The sequence below is a fragment of the Gymnoscopelus braueri genome (assembly GCF_963280865.1).
Source record: "Gymnoscopelus braueri genome assembly, chromosome: 3".
Lineage (NCBI taxonomy): Eukaryota > Metazoa > Chordata > Actinopteri > Myctophiformes > Myctophidae > Gymnoscopelus > Gymnoscopelus braueri.
The window spans coordinates 34,865,074-34,881,752 of record NC_137612.1 but is presented as its reverse complement, the minus strand read 5'-3'; the positions used below and the strand labels follow the sequence as shown (position 1 = coordinate 34,881,752).

Below are 16,679 nucleotides of genomic sequence, written 5' to 3'. Positions count from 1 at the left end.
ACACAGCTTGGGTGGGGCAAGTTGTGCAGCCAGCTAGGTGTTGCGCTCAACCTTGCACTCAACCATGAATCATGATACCAACAATAAGCCTCTTTGACCATACTTGCTTACTAATTTTCACTGTCAGACGTAGCATGCAGTCAAAACAGTGCTTGACTGATGTGGTATCTGAAAACCACAGACTTAAAGGTTCTACTGCACTTTTGTAGTTGCCAACAACGCCATATTGTAGTTAGTTTGTTGTTCCAGAGATGAGTATGAATGGTTGTAGAATGAATTGAGTCATCACTCCAGTCAGTGAGGTTAGATTCTTCCAGTTTATTTAGCACAAACAGAGTTCTTTGGACCCCAGGGTCCCCCAGCCAGCTCCACAGCCTCACGGCCTCTGAGTAGCACACTACACCAAACTTACATTTCAGTACAATCTATATAGTAGTGACCACATTTTGAATAAGAGGAGGTACATGTCAGCCTTCAAAGGTAAGACCCCACCCCCTGGCCGAATACATTTGCAACTGTATAGGCCAGGAAGGGGGGATGGATACACAAGCCTAGACCTCCTGTCTCCCAGGTAAGACAAAGAAAATGCTAAGAGTACCCCGAACCCAGCTCAGACCAACCGGCACCTCTCTGTCTGAATCATCTCTCCTGTAGCCTATTTGTGAAGTATGGCTTAAATGTGTATATTATGTTATGAAATATACAGCACTGACTAATGTCATACTGTTAGCACGTGGTTTTCCCAGGATTTCCCCTAAAAAGTAGTTCATTGTCACCGTTTAATTCACTAATAAAATGTCTCTGTTCCACACATAACTGCCACATGAGAGGCCATCCACTGCATTGTTACTATAGTAACAATATGCACAGCATTCTGGTAAATCTACGGTCAAAGGTTAATCAAGGTTTAATCTATTTCAGGATCTTGAGAACAAGTCTGACAAAGCCCACTGTGCGCAAAGTGTATACTGGATGGACACTGCTCTTTGATATTAATTGTTGCATTGTTTAGGACAACAATTAACCGCATAGCTCATGCTGTACTTTTACTGCTGTGAAGTGATTGTTTTATTACAGATTGATTGTTTTATTAAAGACCAGTACATGTTTTGCCAAAGTATTACGTTCCATGCCAGAATATCAGACTTCATTATACCTGCCCCCTTGCAAACGAAGAGGGAAGAAAGATCACTGCTGTATACAACTTCTTAATTCTTTACGTCCGTCCCCCCGTCCCCCATTTCACACCAAAGGTGTTGAGTTCAGCCTCTATGCAGGGCACCTGGAGCATTTTGGGGGTTTAGTGCATTGAGTTGGTGGGCACCATAAATTAAGTATCAGTCACAGTCTGGACACCAGTTTACAGCTGGAATATACCCCCTGGTTGGTGCCAGTATAGTCCATGGCCACAGAAGTAGTCACATTGCTTACATAAAAATTTATATATCACAGTAGCTAGACTGTTGTGAATTTAGCTGGCCCTCCATGAGGCCCTTATAAGAGTCTCTTTACTGGGTGGTGAGTGACGCAGAACAAGATGACATCAGACAGTATCACACAGCAAGTTCTAAAGTGTATTAATATATTCAGTACTGGATGACGTGACCAGAAGATGTGAGAAATGGAAAATAACAGAATTAGTAACAACAGATGGAGCTCGTATCATGGTGCTGTGGAAGCTGATCAACACCAAGACGCTGAGAGAGATGGGTTTCACAAAAGAGTGTTTATTCAGGGAATTTAACAAAAGGCAGGTGGGGAAATAAATGCAGCCAAATTAAATCATCTTCCCAATCGGGGGTATTTATCAACATTCGTCATTTGTCCCGCATAGGCTGCCTAAAAACAAAAAGAACATTTCTTTATTTGTAATGAGTTAACTTGTAGAGGACGAGGTAGCATACTAATCTAAGGTGAACTTCAGCTTTATATGGCCCAGGCTGATCAGAACCCAGTAGCCTTACTTGGCAATCATACACAGCAGTCATCATTTCGAGCTGATTGAGGAGGAATGCAGGTACCGCCCCTCAATCACTCTGCCTAGGCCCTAGGGCCAACTGCAGTGCTGAACCTCAGCCAGAGCACTATGACAGGACACTGGTCAGAGCGGGCTCCACAGTGCACTTGTGTCTATATCTGACGTAGAAGTTGGTGTCAAGTGTATCAGTATGTGAAGATGACCTATGCAGTCAAGATTAGCGCATTTCTATTGTGATATTCATCTGCAGTCATACAAGATATACAGTATGACCAAGACTTTTATTGAAGTTCTCTGAAATTGAAGTTTCACAAGTAGGTCCATTTTCACTCTTATGTGATCTCTATCATCACATTAAGGGAGGTTTCCTGCCTGTCTGTTTGATGGATTATGTACAGAAGCTGCAGCATGTTCCTGCCTCTGTCAATGTCTTTCGTTCCATAAAAATTATATAATCAGGGTCAAAGAGAAAGTATTGTTATGTTAAATGCAGGGCACCTGGAGCATTGCTCAAGGGTATGGTAGCCTACTTTAGCAGAGTTGGCAAATGTCAAAACGCCCTGGCTCCACAGTACCTCTCAGGCCTCCTCCATAAACCGACTCTGTCACGGAACCTGCGGTCCACAGACTTGGACCTCCTTTCTGTCCCCAGAACAATTTCTGTCCCCAGAACAAACAAGCGAACCTTGGGGGACAGAGCCTTCAGTGTTGCAGCACCCACCCTGTGGAACGAACTCTCTCCCAATAGGGATTCGCCATGCTCCAACACTGGACTCTTTTAAGACTGCCTTGAAAAGACTATACTCTCAGGCTTATGGCGAATAGTTGGTTGTTGTTTTGTTTGGTTATTTGTTTCTTGGTTGTTCATTGTTTTTGATGTAAAGCGTCCTTGGGTTTATGAAAGGCGCTATATAAATTCAAGCTAGTATTATTATTAACTATTATTATTATTATTATTATTATTATTATTATTATTATTATTATTATTATTATATTGATGGGCACCATAGATGTAGGACTCATTACTAGCTAGTTTATAGCTGGAATATATAGGGCCTGGTATGAACAAATAGAGTCACTGGCTGGCCTCTATATCGATGTCACCTCAGAGTTGGAAGTTGAACAAACAAATAAGAAATGTTAATTAGCCTACATAAAAATAACTCTAATGTTGTCTGTAGGACATAGGGTAGGCTACATCCTCTGGACTGAGTCAGAATCATTATAGGCTATAATTTATGTATTTACTCTATTCAATAACAACACCAACGAGAGGCTATGATTTGTGCACATAATTATATTCAGCCGGATATTATTTCTGGAAGTTCCGATGTCATAATGCCCTTTATAGGGGCGAGAGAATGAGAGCGAGAGAGTAGAGCTAGAGCTAGAGAGAGAGAGGGGGGGGTAGAGAGAGAGAGAGAGAGAGAGAGAGAGAGAGAGAGAGAGAGAGAGAGAGAGAGAGAGAGAGAGAGAGAGAGAGAGAGAGAGAGAGAGAGAGAGAGAGAGAGAGAGAGAGAGAGAGAGAGAGAGAGAGAGAGAGAGAGAGAGAGCATTGGTGCGACCTTGGCGCTGGCGCAACGTCTTCTCTGACTTTATTCTTGGACTATTTTGGCTGGTGGAGATTTCATGATGACGGAATTAAGAACTTTAAAAAATGAAAGCGGTAAGTTTTGAACAGATCACCTTTGTTCCTTCGTTTTTACTATATGTCATTCTTTCCATTAAATGTATTTTTTTCCGTAGCCTAATATATTAACCCAATAAAGTGTTATAATAGCCATATCTTTTATTCGCCTCGCTCTATAATTGAAGGCACGAGAAGCGGCTAAAAAGTAAACGTCCCCTACAACGTTTTCATTCATTCAACAACAGGTTGAATTGTGTACAGAGTGCATGATGCACCTGCAGCCTATTTCACGCGAGCGACAATATTTTTGATTGATAGGCGTACAGATAAATAGGAAAGATTAACTAATACAGGGGTCTTCAACAGGGGGTCCGGGACCCCCAGGGAGTCCTCAGAGTTACTACAAGGGGGCTGCCAAATCTTTTGTGTGATATGATTTCTTTTTTTTTACATTAACCACTTGAACCATAGCATCCTTTTTCCGAGGAGAACTTTAGCCAAAAGTAGCAGATCTACAAGCTCACAACGCCTCACCCTGCGAGGGGGTGAGCTTGTAGATTTTTTGTAAAAGAGCAGACCAAGTAAAAAAATAATAATAATCTGAAACACAATTTCATACATAGAGGGGGTCCACCGTCCAGCTGCTTCATCTATCTGTCAGCTGGGGGTCCTTGGCCTGAAAAAACGTTGAAGACCCCTGGACTCACTAATGGGTTAAATAAATGTCTGCCCTTCTCTGGCACAAATTAACAGAGTAAATATAATTATTTCTCCCGTTAGCTTTGTCAATTTGGTGAGTAGCCTAATTATCTTCCTAAATATTTTGTGTTGGGCAGGCAGTTGTATAGCAGCTAAACATGGTGATAACAAAGAATAGCCTATCATGGTATTTCTAGTTGTGAAATTTGGTCCAGTTTCTAAATTAATAGGTTCTCAAAGTATCTGCTGCAACATATGGCTCTTTAAAGTAGTATAATGTAGTAACTTCAAATGTCATCAAAGGTTTGCTTGATTAAAATCTTTCAAATTGTATTACTCTGGAGACAAATTGCTTTCCTTAACTGCTTGTCTTGTCTCTCTATATGTATTTATTGGTTATAGTTTAATTGCAGTGATATCATGCATGCACACAATGGAGCATTGTGCGAATCTCAGAGCAGTGTGTATAATGCATGAGTGATTAATGTTCTCTGATGAAGTTGTAGAGCCCTCCTGTCCATGCTACTGTTAATTATCCTGTGAAAAACACTTGAGACTAATGTGCTTTTTGTTTTCCTCCTCCTGTGTCATCAGAGCTAATAGCCATGAAGAGAGAGGGAGGTGGTGTGTGTGTGTGTGTGTGTGTGTGTGTGTGTGTGTGTGTGTGTGTGTGTGTATGTGTGTGTGTGTGTGTGTGTGTGTGTGTGTGTGTGTGTGCGGGTGTGCATGCGTGTGCGCGTGCGTGCGTGTGCGCGTGCGTGCGTGCGTGTGCGCGCGCGTGTGTGTGTGTGTGTGTGTGTGTGTGTGTGTGTGTGTGTGTGCGTGTGCGTGCCTGGGTGAATGTGTACTGGGGGGGAGGACACAGACAGAAAGATAGACACAGTTGAACTGTGTAGATCAGTGGTTCTCAAACCTTTTCATGTCGTAGACCCCCATCTGAAAATGTTTTGTGCCAGGGACTCGCAGGAGAGAAGATTTGTGTTAAAAAAAATCTAAATTATTCAAAATAATTTTCACATACTTGCAGATGTATATTCTTCTTCAGAAACACATTTTCCTAAAGTATTAATTGAAAGACTAGTCAATGACTATACACAGAAGCAGTCACATTGATACTGTACTAGCTGTCTTGTCAAATTTTATATAGTCAAGATAAGGGCATTTATATTCTGACAATTTGTCTGCAGTTACGAAAGATACGAAAAAGGACTTTTACTGAATTTCCCTTATATTGAAGTTCCACAATAAAATCTCTCAGAGTACAGGTACATTTTTATATTATATAGATGTTAAAATAACACTCGGAATTTTGCCTCGTGATCTGTCTTCCCATTAAAAAATATTGTTTCCTGCATGTCTGTTTGGTGAATTATGAGTGTTCCAAATGCAGAAGCCACCAGATAACAGCATTGTTCCTGCCTCTGTCAGTGTCTCGAGACATTTCTAACCATAGAAATTATACAATCAGGGTCAAAGAGAAAGCATGTGTTCTGATGTTATTGTGTTATTGTTTAAAAAGAATAAAGTCCACACACTGGGTAATGCTCTAAAGCTTAAAAAAGTATTGGACGTGCCGCTTTGAGCCTACCGGCTCTTCATCAGACCACTTTAAGTGAAACGATGTGTGCGTGCTTTATTCTTTGTTATTGTGTTATTGTTTGCCACCCAACTCTTGAGAGTATCAGGGACATAAGGTCAACTGGCATGTGTGTGTGACTGAGAAAAAAAAAGTGAAAAAAGAGAGAGAGAGAGAGAGAGACTTGGTGTTGACTTTATGTTGGAAATGTTTAGGAACTTAACCACATGCCCCTAGCATCCCTATTCTGGGCATGTCATAATAGGCAAACATTCGGCAGATATAGCAGATCTGCAAGCTCACAGCACATCACATTGCTAGTTGTACATATTAAAAGCCTTTGTTACATTAATATTGTATGGCAATACACTACCTATACTACAGTTTACTATACGCACAGTGACTTAACATGTAACTTTTTCTTTTTTCCCCCAGGTGTTTAACGTATATTGACATACTACTGGACAATACTGTACATATCCTAAAGCAGAGCTTGAAAAAATACAAACCCATGCTGATTAAAACCTCAAAAACCAGTACACCACTGCACCATTTGGGGTGCTAACCTACCACACTTGAAGAGATGGTGACCTTCAGTGTTCCATCATGTGAGTGGATGTAGAAACTACCATTCCAGTAACCGCGATGGAATCTGGCACCGTGTTCTCCTCAGACTCACTTCTCCTCCACAACCATTACAACAGTAACCACAACCAGTGCTCGAGTGGTCTCTTTGACGATGACAGGACTAATAACACCCTGTCCGTTGATGGCCACTTCCACAACGCAGTGTTGGGCGTATTCCTGGGACTCCTGTGTCTCCTCACCATCATCATGAACCTCCTGGTTCTGTATGCCGTGAAGAAAGAGAAGAGCCTGCACACTGTGGGGAACCTCTACATCGTCAGCCTGTCTGTGGCCGATCTGGTAGTGGGGACCACGGTGATGCCGCTGAACTTGTTTTACTTGCTGGAGGAGGAGTGGACACTGGGCCGTGCCTTTTGCCAGTTTTGGCTGATCACGGACTATGTGGCCAGCACAGCCTCCATTTTTAGTGTGTTCATCCTGTGTTTGGATCGGTACCGATCTGTGAGACAGCCACTGAAGTACCTGAAATACCGGACTCGGGGAAAGGCTGGCATAATGATTTCTCTGGCCTGGCTTCTGTCAATTATGTGGATTATCCCTATTTTAGGGTGGAGGTCTTTCACCCACGTGGACCTGAAGCCTGAGGCAGAGAACAAGTGTGATACAGATTTCCGCTTTGTTACCTGGTTTAAAGTTATAACAGCTGTGTTCAACTTCTATGTACCGTCAATTTTGATGCTATGGTTTTACCTAAATATTTTCTTGGCAGTCAGGCAGCATCTCAGGCACAGAGAGAGAATCATCCATCCAGGGGATTCATTTGGTGATGAAAATGGCCAACCTCAGATGCTTGAAAGCATTGGTTACAAATCATTCAAGCTGGACAGTAATGCATTGGTTGAATATTTTAGAAAGGGCAGTTTACTGGATCATAGCACTCTAGAGCAGTTAGATTCTCTCGAGGATACAGACAAAGGTCAAAATCGGTTAGAATCGAGTGGAAAAACTGGTGTCAAGGGCCAAAAGACATCACTGCTCACCATGTCAACAAAAAGACTTGAAAGGTTGAGAAAAGAAAAGTGCTTAAATCCCATGGCGAAGCAGCCTGACATTGTGATTCCTCTGAATGAGCCGGTCATGCTGAAGGACACTGTCTGCTCAGAGGAGAACCAGGACAGACTCTACCTATCCATAAGTGATTGTCACGTAACCGTGTCAAACTCAGTGAGCGGTTTCTGTGACATAAGTCAGCTATCAGATGTGCAGAGGTACACTACTGTGCTGTACAACAATGACTTTAACCAATCTCCTTGGACAGAGGAAGGAGGTGAGGACACCAAAGTGGACCCGGAAAATGGTGCGACTCTAAAGCAGAACTGGCAGAGGCTCGTGGACCAGTCACGACAACGCTTGCAAAGCCTGAGGATCCGTAAAGAACACAAGGCAGCCAAGCAGCTGGGATTCATCATCGCTGCCTTCATGTTGTGTTGGATACCATACTTCATTGCCTTCCTGGTGATGGCATTCTGTCCGGAATGTGTCCACCATGATCTTCACATGTTCACGATATGGCTGGGATACATCAACTCAACACTCAACCCCTTTATATACCCCATCTGCAATGGAAACTTTAAAAGGGTGTTCAAAAAGATCCTGCATATACCCAAATGTCAATGACAGCTTCTTACAGAATACTTTAACCACTAGCCCTACTGTATATACTTAGTTGTGCAATAAATTAAACAAATTAGTGAAAGTGAGATATACAAGCTCACAATGTGTACAATTGTGACTTGTTGTGAGCTATTTTTGAGTAGTTCCCTTTGAACCTTTTTTGACGACTTAAGGGGCAACAGTCTAAATCAGACATGGGCTTCATATTAAATAATGAAAGGCTTTGAATGTTCAAAATGTCCTTGTCTTCAATATCTGGACCCTCATTTGGGTAGGATACTTTCAGTACAACTGTATTTATTCTTCAAGTAAACAGTCCTATTTATTTTGACTCTTGATTTTTGTAAACTACTGCACATCGTCTTAGACTCGATGACTATTGAGTATAATGTCTGAATGTAATGTTATTTTGCTTTTCTGTTGTGCACTAATTATACAAGGATTTGTCTCAGACAAAAACCCTTGAATACAAATGAGATATTTTCTCTCTTGTCCTGGATGGTAAGATTATAGAAAATGGCAAAAAAAAGTTTTGCCGGAAATGTGATTCGTACCACCAAGATGATAAAAGAATGTTAATGTTATCTGTTGAACCACCAGATGTGAGTTCATGATTCACCCTGTGGCCTGACCCATAGTTGTGACCTAGAGCAGGGGTTTTCAACCGGTGGTCAGTGGTCCGCGAGGTATTGCAGGTGGTCCCTGACCATGCATAAAACCCCCCTCCCCCCCTTTTTTAAATTTTTTACTTTTAATAAGTTACAGGAGTTCTTACTGTATTGTATGTGTGATATGAAATGTGAGCTTACCATAATCACAGTAATCCTTAATCATATTCCATCATATTCAAACAAAATCACTGTATTTTATTAGATATTATATTGATATTATAGCTATTTTCTCCAGCTCCCTGTGGTGCATGAACCCCCCACCACTATTGTGTGGGGTGGGTCTATGATGGACCCGCCACGCACAATAGTGGTGGTCCCCAGGTTGCTCTTAGTCAGGATGGTGGTCCCTGGGTCAAAATCAGTTGAAAACCCCTGACCTAGAGGACAAAAAACTCAACTTTACCCATCTCAAACTTTCATCATTAGTTGTCCCTGGAGGGCAATTGGTTTTGCAGCAAGACATACAAGATGAAATAGAAAAAGCCTTGGGGCAGGGTAACTGTTCTGAGAGGACTCAGTGAAAACAACAGTGGTACACGTACACATGTATAAAGTGCTGAGTTTCAGAACAACAGTTACATCTCACCAACATAGGTTCAGCAACCTCATGTCAAATATACAGTGCATAGCCGACAATGGCATCATCATCATCATCATCATCATCATCATCATCATCATCATCATCATCATCATCATCATCATCATCATCATCATCATCATCATCGTCATCATCATCATCATCATCATCATCACGGAAGTCTCATTCCACAATATGTCTTGGAGTCTTTTCTTCAGACTTCACACATCAACATTGTTTATGTGTACTTTTGCAAACTGTACAAGTTTGTCAAAATACGCTCTAGCTTAGTAAAGGATTTCCACACATTTTCAGCTCAAATGTCTCTTTTAATTATGTATTGTTTTTTCAAATGAGCACACTTTTAAGTAGTCCATTAAGTAACAGTTACTCAGTCCCCTTATTCCTGCTTGTGCAGGAAATTCAATCTTTGGGGAGTGTCTGTCAAGCATTTCCCCCCAGGAAGGATTTTTCTCCTGTTTTCCACATTAGGTTCAGTTTAGTTAAAGCTGTATTTCTGTGGATACACAACGATACTGGTGATGACCTACAACAAGGCGATCAAGGGCAGGGCTGCTCCTTACCTTCAGGACATGATCCACCCCTTCCCACACACTTAGGTCAGCTAACACCGGATGTGTGTCCATCCCCTCCCTAAGACGCGAACTGCCTTATCCCATATTGTTGAAGCGCAAGGGGGGGGGGGGGGGGCGTCAGCACACTGAAGTCAAGGCACAGACTACTGTGTTGTTGACGGACAACGGATGCACGCTTATGAGAAACAACAAAAATAAAACCTGGCAAAACAGTTGCGTGCATTAGCGCAAGATGGGGATAAAGGAAACATTAAGTCTAAATGTCCAGTTTGCTAATTCTCGCCTACTACTACTACTTTTGTATTTGAAACTATAAATTTCTCTAAATATTACAAACTTTCAGTACAGCCTACAAATATGTATGAAAAGGCTACTATAGGCTACAGTGAAGTTGTACTGAATAATGACTTCACTGTAGCCTATAGTAGCCTTTTCATAAATTATATTTGTACTTAGGCTGTCCTGAAAGTTATCCTCATCTTGCACTAATGCACGCAACTGTTTTGCCAGGTTTTATTTTTGTTGTTTCTCATAAGCGTGCATCCGTTGTCCGTCAACAACACAGTAGTCTGTGCCTTGATTTCAGCGAGGTGCGCTGACTCCCCCCCCCCGCCCCCTTGCGCTTCAACAATATGGGATAAGGCAGTTCGCCCCTAAGACACCCGGGCCAATTCTCCGAGCATCAAGCATCCTTGACTTGACTCTTCTCTCTCCTGGAATGACAGTCCCCTCGGGACTGCGCTCTCACTCCCCATTTTCCACCACAGTCTGAAAACTCACTTCTCCAGACTCTACCTCACCCTCCAGCACTCCTTAAATCCTTGAATCACTTCTTGTCACCAATCTTTTGATAGATGCTAGTTGTACTGCAGATATACTGTGTTGGTTACTTGTTCATAATATGCTATGAATGTTTCAATCCACAGATCACAGTCAGTAATTCCAATTTTCAATAATCCTCAATGTGCTGTGACATCTCTTGAACAACATCAGTCTAACTCTTACCTCCCATAGAGTGTCCATTTGTTCCCCTGCTTAAAAGGCACCTTACTATCTGTTGAGTGCGCAGGGTAGTCAACCTCAAATAGGTCAGCTTAATTGTTGATGATACTGCTGTTCACCTCGCTCCAGGTCTGTTATAGCAATATTCATAATAATATTCCATTCAGGTGAAGTTTTAGATAATTTATTAGGAAGATGTCAGCAGAGCGCAACAGCATACACAGATCGGTAGAACCGGGCCTCCTGGCCTGACCAACAGCCCATTCGGGGCACAAGACTCTTGAACCTCCTCTAACACAGTTCTTTATACTCCACATTGTACCAAAGATGCCATTCTAAATGGTCTTATAAGGTATGGACTAAAGATAAGAGAGACACAACCATAGCTACACAAATACACATAGCTGACACAGTGAGAGTAGCATGAAGGATTCAGATCAGCTGTTAGATTGACAGCTGTACTAAAGACCCCTGCTGTGAGTTTAAACCTCTTTAGTTCAAACACAGTTAGATAGTACAGAAATGATCGAAGAACAGGTTGGCATTCTAATTTATCCATTACAGGTCTGCCACAAGGAGGGGAGATATTGGCACCTCCAATCTCTGCCCAGCTGTTTTCTTTGTGGCCCTGGGCTCCACACAGTGTGCTCAATACAACAACACCCATTAAATTGAATACTGAACACATGCACAGTGCTTCCATCAACACAATGCCTAGTTAGCAGCCTTCCCATTAGAATAATGTTACCTTGTGGCGAATGAAATGTGAATGATTTGTTTTAAAATTAACATGCAGTCATAATAACCAACCAATTCTAATGGTGTGCCCCCCCTTTATTTTTTTTACATGTCTGTACTGTTCAATAAATGTCATACTATTCCAATCTTGTGATACTTTTAATGTGCGATTCTTACAGTTCTTGGAATAGTCTTAATACTGTGTGTTGCCATGTTTATCTCTACACAGAAACTTGGATGTGAAACCCATAATGTTTCCTATGTGTATAATGAACACAAAACGGTTTTGAATTTGCTCTGATCCGAGAGATAAAAGTGGGTGTACTGAGCAAGAAGGGATGGTGAGACGAACAGGAATTACTTAATGTGTGTGCATGTGCGTGGGTGCGTGCTGCATGCATGTGTGTGTGAGTGTGTGTTTTGGGATCATTGGAGTCGGCAAAGTGCAGTCACCGAAAGGTTTGATGTGGACCGTGGCGTGAGGGTCCATTTGGTTCCATTCAGTTCCATTTGTATACTCTGAGTTATAATAACACTGAGGATTTTAGTGTGTGCTGACCAAATACAAGTGCCTGATGCTTACACTTGGAATCAGAAGCTCTGACCGCTCTGTTTGGAGATGAAAGTTCCTGGTATTGTAACGTCAACACAAATGCCAGTATGTCAAAGCAACAATTACATCTCTGTGTGCTCTCTCTCAAGAATGTGTATCCCAAAGGGAGTAATCTCTGACCCAAATGACAATGCCTTCATCTACAAAGTTAGTCTAATGTAAACTCTGCAGGAACCCTTATGAAGGCGAGGGGTTATCATTTTCCGACACCATCAGCAAAACCCTGTGGAATTTCCCATGGAAGAATGGTATCACATCCGTCCAGTCACATACTGTACCTGACACTTGTGGAGTCTATAGTGGTGCTAGTCATGCAACACTAGAGGGTTCCTGGGCCTGGTTGTCCTTTTTTGTTTCCTAGCTGTGCATATCTATCTTCAGAGTAGTGATAGTTTAAGAAGCGGTTATATATGTGGCCAGGAGGTGAATAGAATGTCATTAGACAGGTTAGGTACAGTGGTACACTCTGCACTACAAAATGATATGTCCATAAATGTGAACATTCTATGTACCTGCAAACCAGCTCACAGTTTAAAGGCTGATACTATCTGGGGTAGGCTACAATTACCAGCTGGCAGGTTGAGGTTGGCATAAGGATACCAATCTGTATTTTCACAACACTACAATGCTGTCAACAGGAATGCCACGCTTATGATTCAATATGAAAGATTATTTCATTATACAGTGATTCAGTACAAGACAACAACACAACAAAGTTGCTATGATACTCCCTGAATATGCTGTTTTTTAGTTTTGTTTGTTTTTTACTGTGGGAACATTAAAAGAAGTAGCAGCGCAATGTATGAGCTTGTTTGAGTATTTTTATGTGGGAGAAGACTGGAGGCAGATGCCCTCTTAGAACAGCCATCATGAATAGTTTATCTAAGTGGATCTGCCAACAACAATAGGATGGTTGTGGAAAATTTTATGAAAATCGTGAAAATGCTAGATGCACACTTTGAACATATTTTGTACATATAGTGTTTGTATTTGTTGATGACATGTATTATTGTGTATTATTTGTATGCTATGTTGATGGATTTAATACATACCACAATCTAAACAAGGCCCCAGGACATTTTTGTGTTATCCTTTTAGTCTTAATGTCTTACTGTACCATGTGCTGTTTACATTTCTGACTAATAAAGTATTACATCAATAAAAAAAAAATTGTATTCAAAGTTTCAATGTAGTGTCAGTCAGACTTTTTCTTTGGTCTGCTTAAAATGGACCCTTCTGACACACATAACAGCTGCAGCTATTACTTTTAATTTATGTGTAAGTTTGCAAGCAACCAAACAGATTATAATATAAATTTCATTTAATAGCTGGAGCTGTCTTTACCCTGCTAATGACATTTCTGTGCAAAGTTTGATTGATTGATGTAGTTTATTTAGTAAGACATGAGAATAGTACATGACAGTACATAACAGTACATGGAAGTACAAATTCACAATACAAGGTCTACTAAACTGGAACTCTCATTAAGCACGCAGCTTGTTTAAGATGAGAACCCCATGGACACAAATCATGATGACATATAAGAGGCAGACAGATATACACACTACTATACAGAATGTCATACAATCAGCTTTCAGGTTACTGGTATGAAGAGAGAAAAAAATATATATATATACAAAAGAGGAAAATGAAGGAGGGGGGGGGTAGGTTAAGACTTAGACTGGGGCCATTTTCGAATTGCAGCCTCCTGAAGGTGTATCTTTAGGGCAGTTTTGAAAGTGAGTAGGGTTTTACACTCCTTTACTCCTTTTGGTAGGGCATTCCACATTTTTGATGAATAGCATGAGAACGAGTTCATTCCCTTAGTTGAGCCAAATCTGGGTTGAACATGATTTGTGGAGCTGCCTCTGGTGTTATGATCATGGACTTCATTAACATTTTGGAAGTATTTTGACAAATACAGGGGGATCCCAATGTTGTGGTGCATCTTGAAGACCAGGCCCATAGCAAGTTGCTGTACTCTGTCCTCAACCCTAAGCCATCCAATCCTAGCAAAATGAGCAGGGGTTAGATGGGTTTTGTGATTGAGGCCAAGAAGTAGCCTTACAAGTTTTTTTGGGATGTTTGGAGCCTTGTTTTTAAGGCCTTGGAGGTGTTGTGATACCATGAAGTGCATGCATAATCATAATGACCTTGAATGAGGGCCCCTGCAAGAATCTTCAGAGTATTCTTACTGACTAGACGATCAATCCTCCACAAATAGCGTGTTGTTTGGTTGACATTTTTGATCACTTTTTCGGCGTTTTTGTTACCAGAGAGGTTTGCCTCCAAGATGGAGCCCAGGTAGGTAATTTCATCCTTTCTTTTGATGACATCATCACCCACTTTGATCGTGAAACTCTCTGCCTTGCTAAGGTTAGGACTGGACCCAAAGAGGATGGATTCAGTTTTACCCAGGTGTAATGAAAGTTTGTTGTCAGAGAGCCAGATGCAGATTTTGTTGAGTTCGGAGCTGAGAGTTTTCTCAACCTGCAGCCTGTCCCTGTCCGAGACTAGCAGGGCCGGGTCATCTGCGAACAGGAACAGTTTGCAGTCGCAGGCTGATGACATATCATTCACATATATCAGGAACAGTAAAGGTCCTAGTATACTTCCTTGAGGGACACTACAAGTCACAGGGAGGGGGGGGACTGGGTGCCGTTTACTTCCACCACTTGCTCCCTCCCTTCCAGGTAGGATCTCATCCAGTTCACTGACGTATCATCAAAACCTATTGCTTTGAGCTTATTGATCATAATTGGGTGATTAACGGTGTCAAAGGCCTTCTGGAGGTCCAGCATGACCATGCCGCAATATTTGCCCTTGTCGACATCTTGTTTGATAGAGTCGTTCAAATAGAGATGGCATGTGTCAGTGGAGTGGTTTGTTCTGAAACCAGATTGGAATTTGTAGATTAGATTTTTCTCGGGAAGATACTTATCGACCTGTTCATAGACTATTTTTTCCATGACTTTCGAGATGGAGCTAAGAATAGAAATAGGGCGGTAGTTGCCAGGGTCTAATTTGTTTTCTTTTTTGTACAGAGGGGTCACCCTTGCTTTTTTTAAATCGTTAGGGACCCGTCCCTGTATGATGGAGAGGTTTATTATGTGGGCAATGATTGGAGCAATGGAGGCGGCTGAGTCTTTTAGAAATTTGGCGGGGATATTGTCGAGGCCTGTGGCTTTGTGTTGATGAAGAGCACTCAATTTTTTAAACACCTCTTCTGTTTTCACAGGGGAGAGTTTAAAATCATCTTTGCGTACACCCTGTTTTTTTTAAAGTGTCCTTTAACAGGCTAATCAGCAGTGGCCTATTCTCAACATAGTCCTTAAATTATCTCAATGACCCTGTCTAAACAAAACAGCTCACTGACTACATTTTATGGGGATAAAAAGGCATTTGAACAATGTTTATCTACCAAAGAAATACTGCGCTCTGTATTATGATAGTTAATCTGTTTCTGGGTTCTTATAAGGCTGCTTGTGTTAACATTGTTACATATTTTTATTGGCCTCTATTTTCTGACTTGAAGTACAGTGTAATCTAGTCTAGTGGGCACATGATAAAACCTTTGCCACTCCAGCCCTAGGAAAATTATGACATTAAATAATGTAGAGATTAAGGACTGGCATAAAATACAGAAAAGTACTGCAATTTCACTCCCTTTCTTTAACAAATGAGAAAGCCTTATGTGGGATCAGTGGTGTAAAGTAACTAAGTACATTTACTCAAGTACTGTACTTAAGTACAATTTTGAGGCATTTTTACTTTACTGGAGCAATTTTCAGTAGGCTACTTTTACTTCTACTCCACTACATCTCAGAGGCAAATATTGTACTTTTACTCAACAACAATTATTTGAAAACTTTAGTTACTATAGTTACTTTGTAGATTTTGATTATTACAAAACATACATTATCCACCTCAGCTCTATACATTTCAGCCATTTGAAAATAGCCGATCTACAAGCTCACAATGCATCGCATGAGCTTGTAGATCGGCAATTTTCAAAAGATTTTTTATACATATCGAACTTGTGAAATGGGTCATTCTGCACAATGAGTACTTTCTACTTTTGGTACTTTAAGTACATTCTGATATGATACTAATACTTTTGTACTTTTATTCAAGTACATTTTCAAATCCAGAGTAATTCAAAGACTACTTCTACCTTGCAGTATTGATACTTTTACTTAAGTAAAAAAATTTGAGTGTGAGAACCTTATAATCAAGCATAAATAATAAAGGCTTGGTCAAGGTTGTTTGACGTGCGGGCGGGGCTACACAGTTAGGTTGATCCATTCAATGGATCTAACTGAAGAATGTGACTAAAC

The 16,679-nt window shown here is 41.1% G+C and overlaps 1 protein-coding gene and 1 long non-coding RNA gene across 2 annotated transcripts; both read left to right on the top strand.

Moving 5' to 3' along the window:
* Positions 1-3,598: 3,598 nt before the first annotated feature.
* Positions 3,599-10,048, top strand: hrh1 (histamine receptor H1). Its single transcript, XM_080424033.1, has 2 exons — positions 3,599-3,644; positions 6,319-10,048. Exon 2 carries the CDS (start codon positions 6,529-6,531, stop codon positions 8,146-8,148), a length of 1,620 nt encoding a protein of 539 aa, XP_080280159.1. The 5' UTR covers positions 3,599-3,644; positions 6,319-6,528; the 3' UTR covers positions 8,149-10,048.
* Positions 10,049-10,646: 598 nt separating this feature from the next.
* Positions 10,647-11,941, top strand: LOC308079050. Its single transcript, XR_013932575.1, has 3 exons — positions 10,647-10,874; positions 10,927-11,120; positions 11,556-11,941. It is a non-coding gene; the product is annotated as an uncharacterized lncRNA (long non-coding RNA).
* The last annotated feature ends 4,738 nt before the right edge of the window (positions 11,942-16,679 follow it).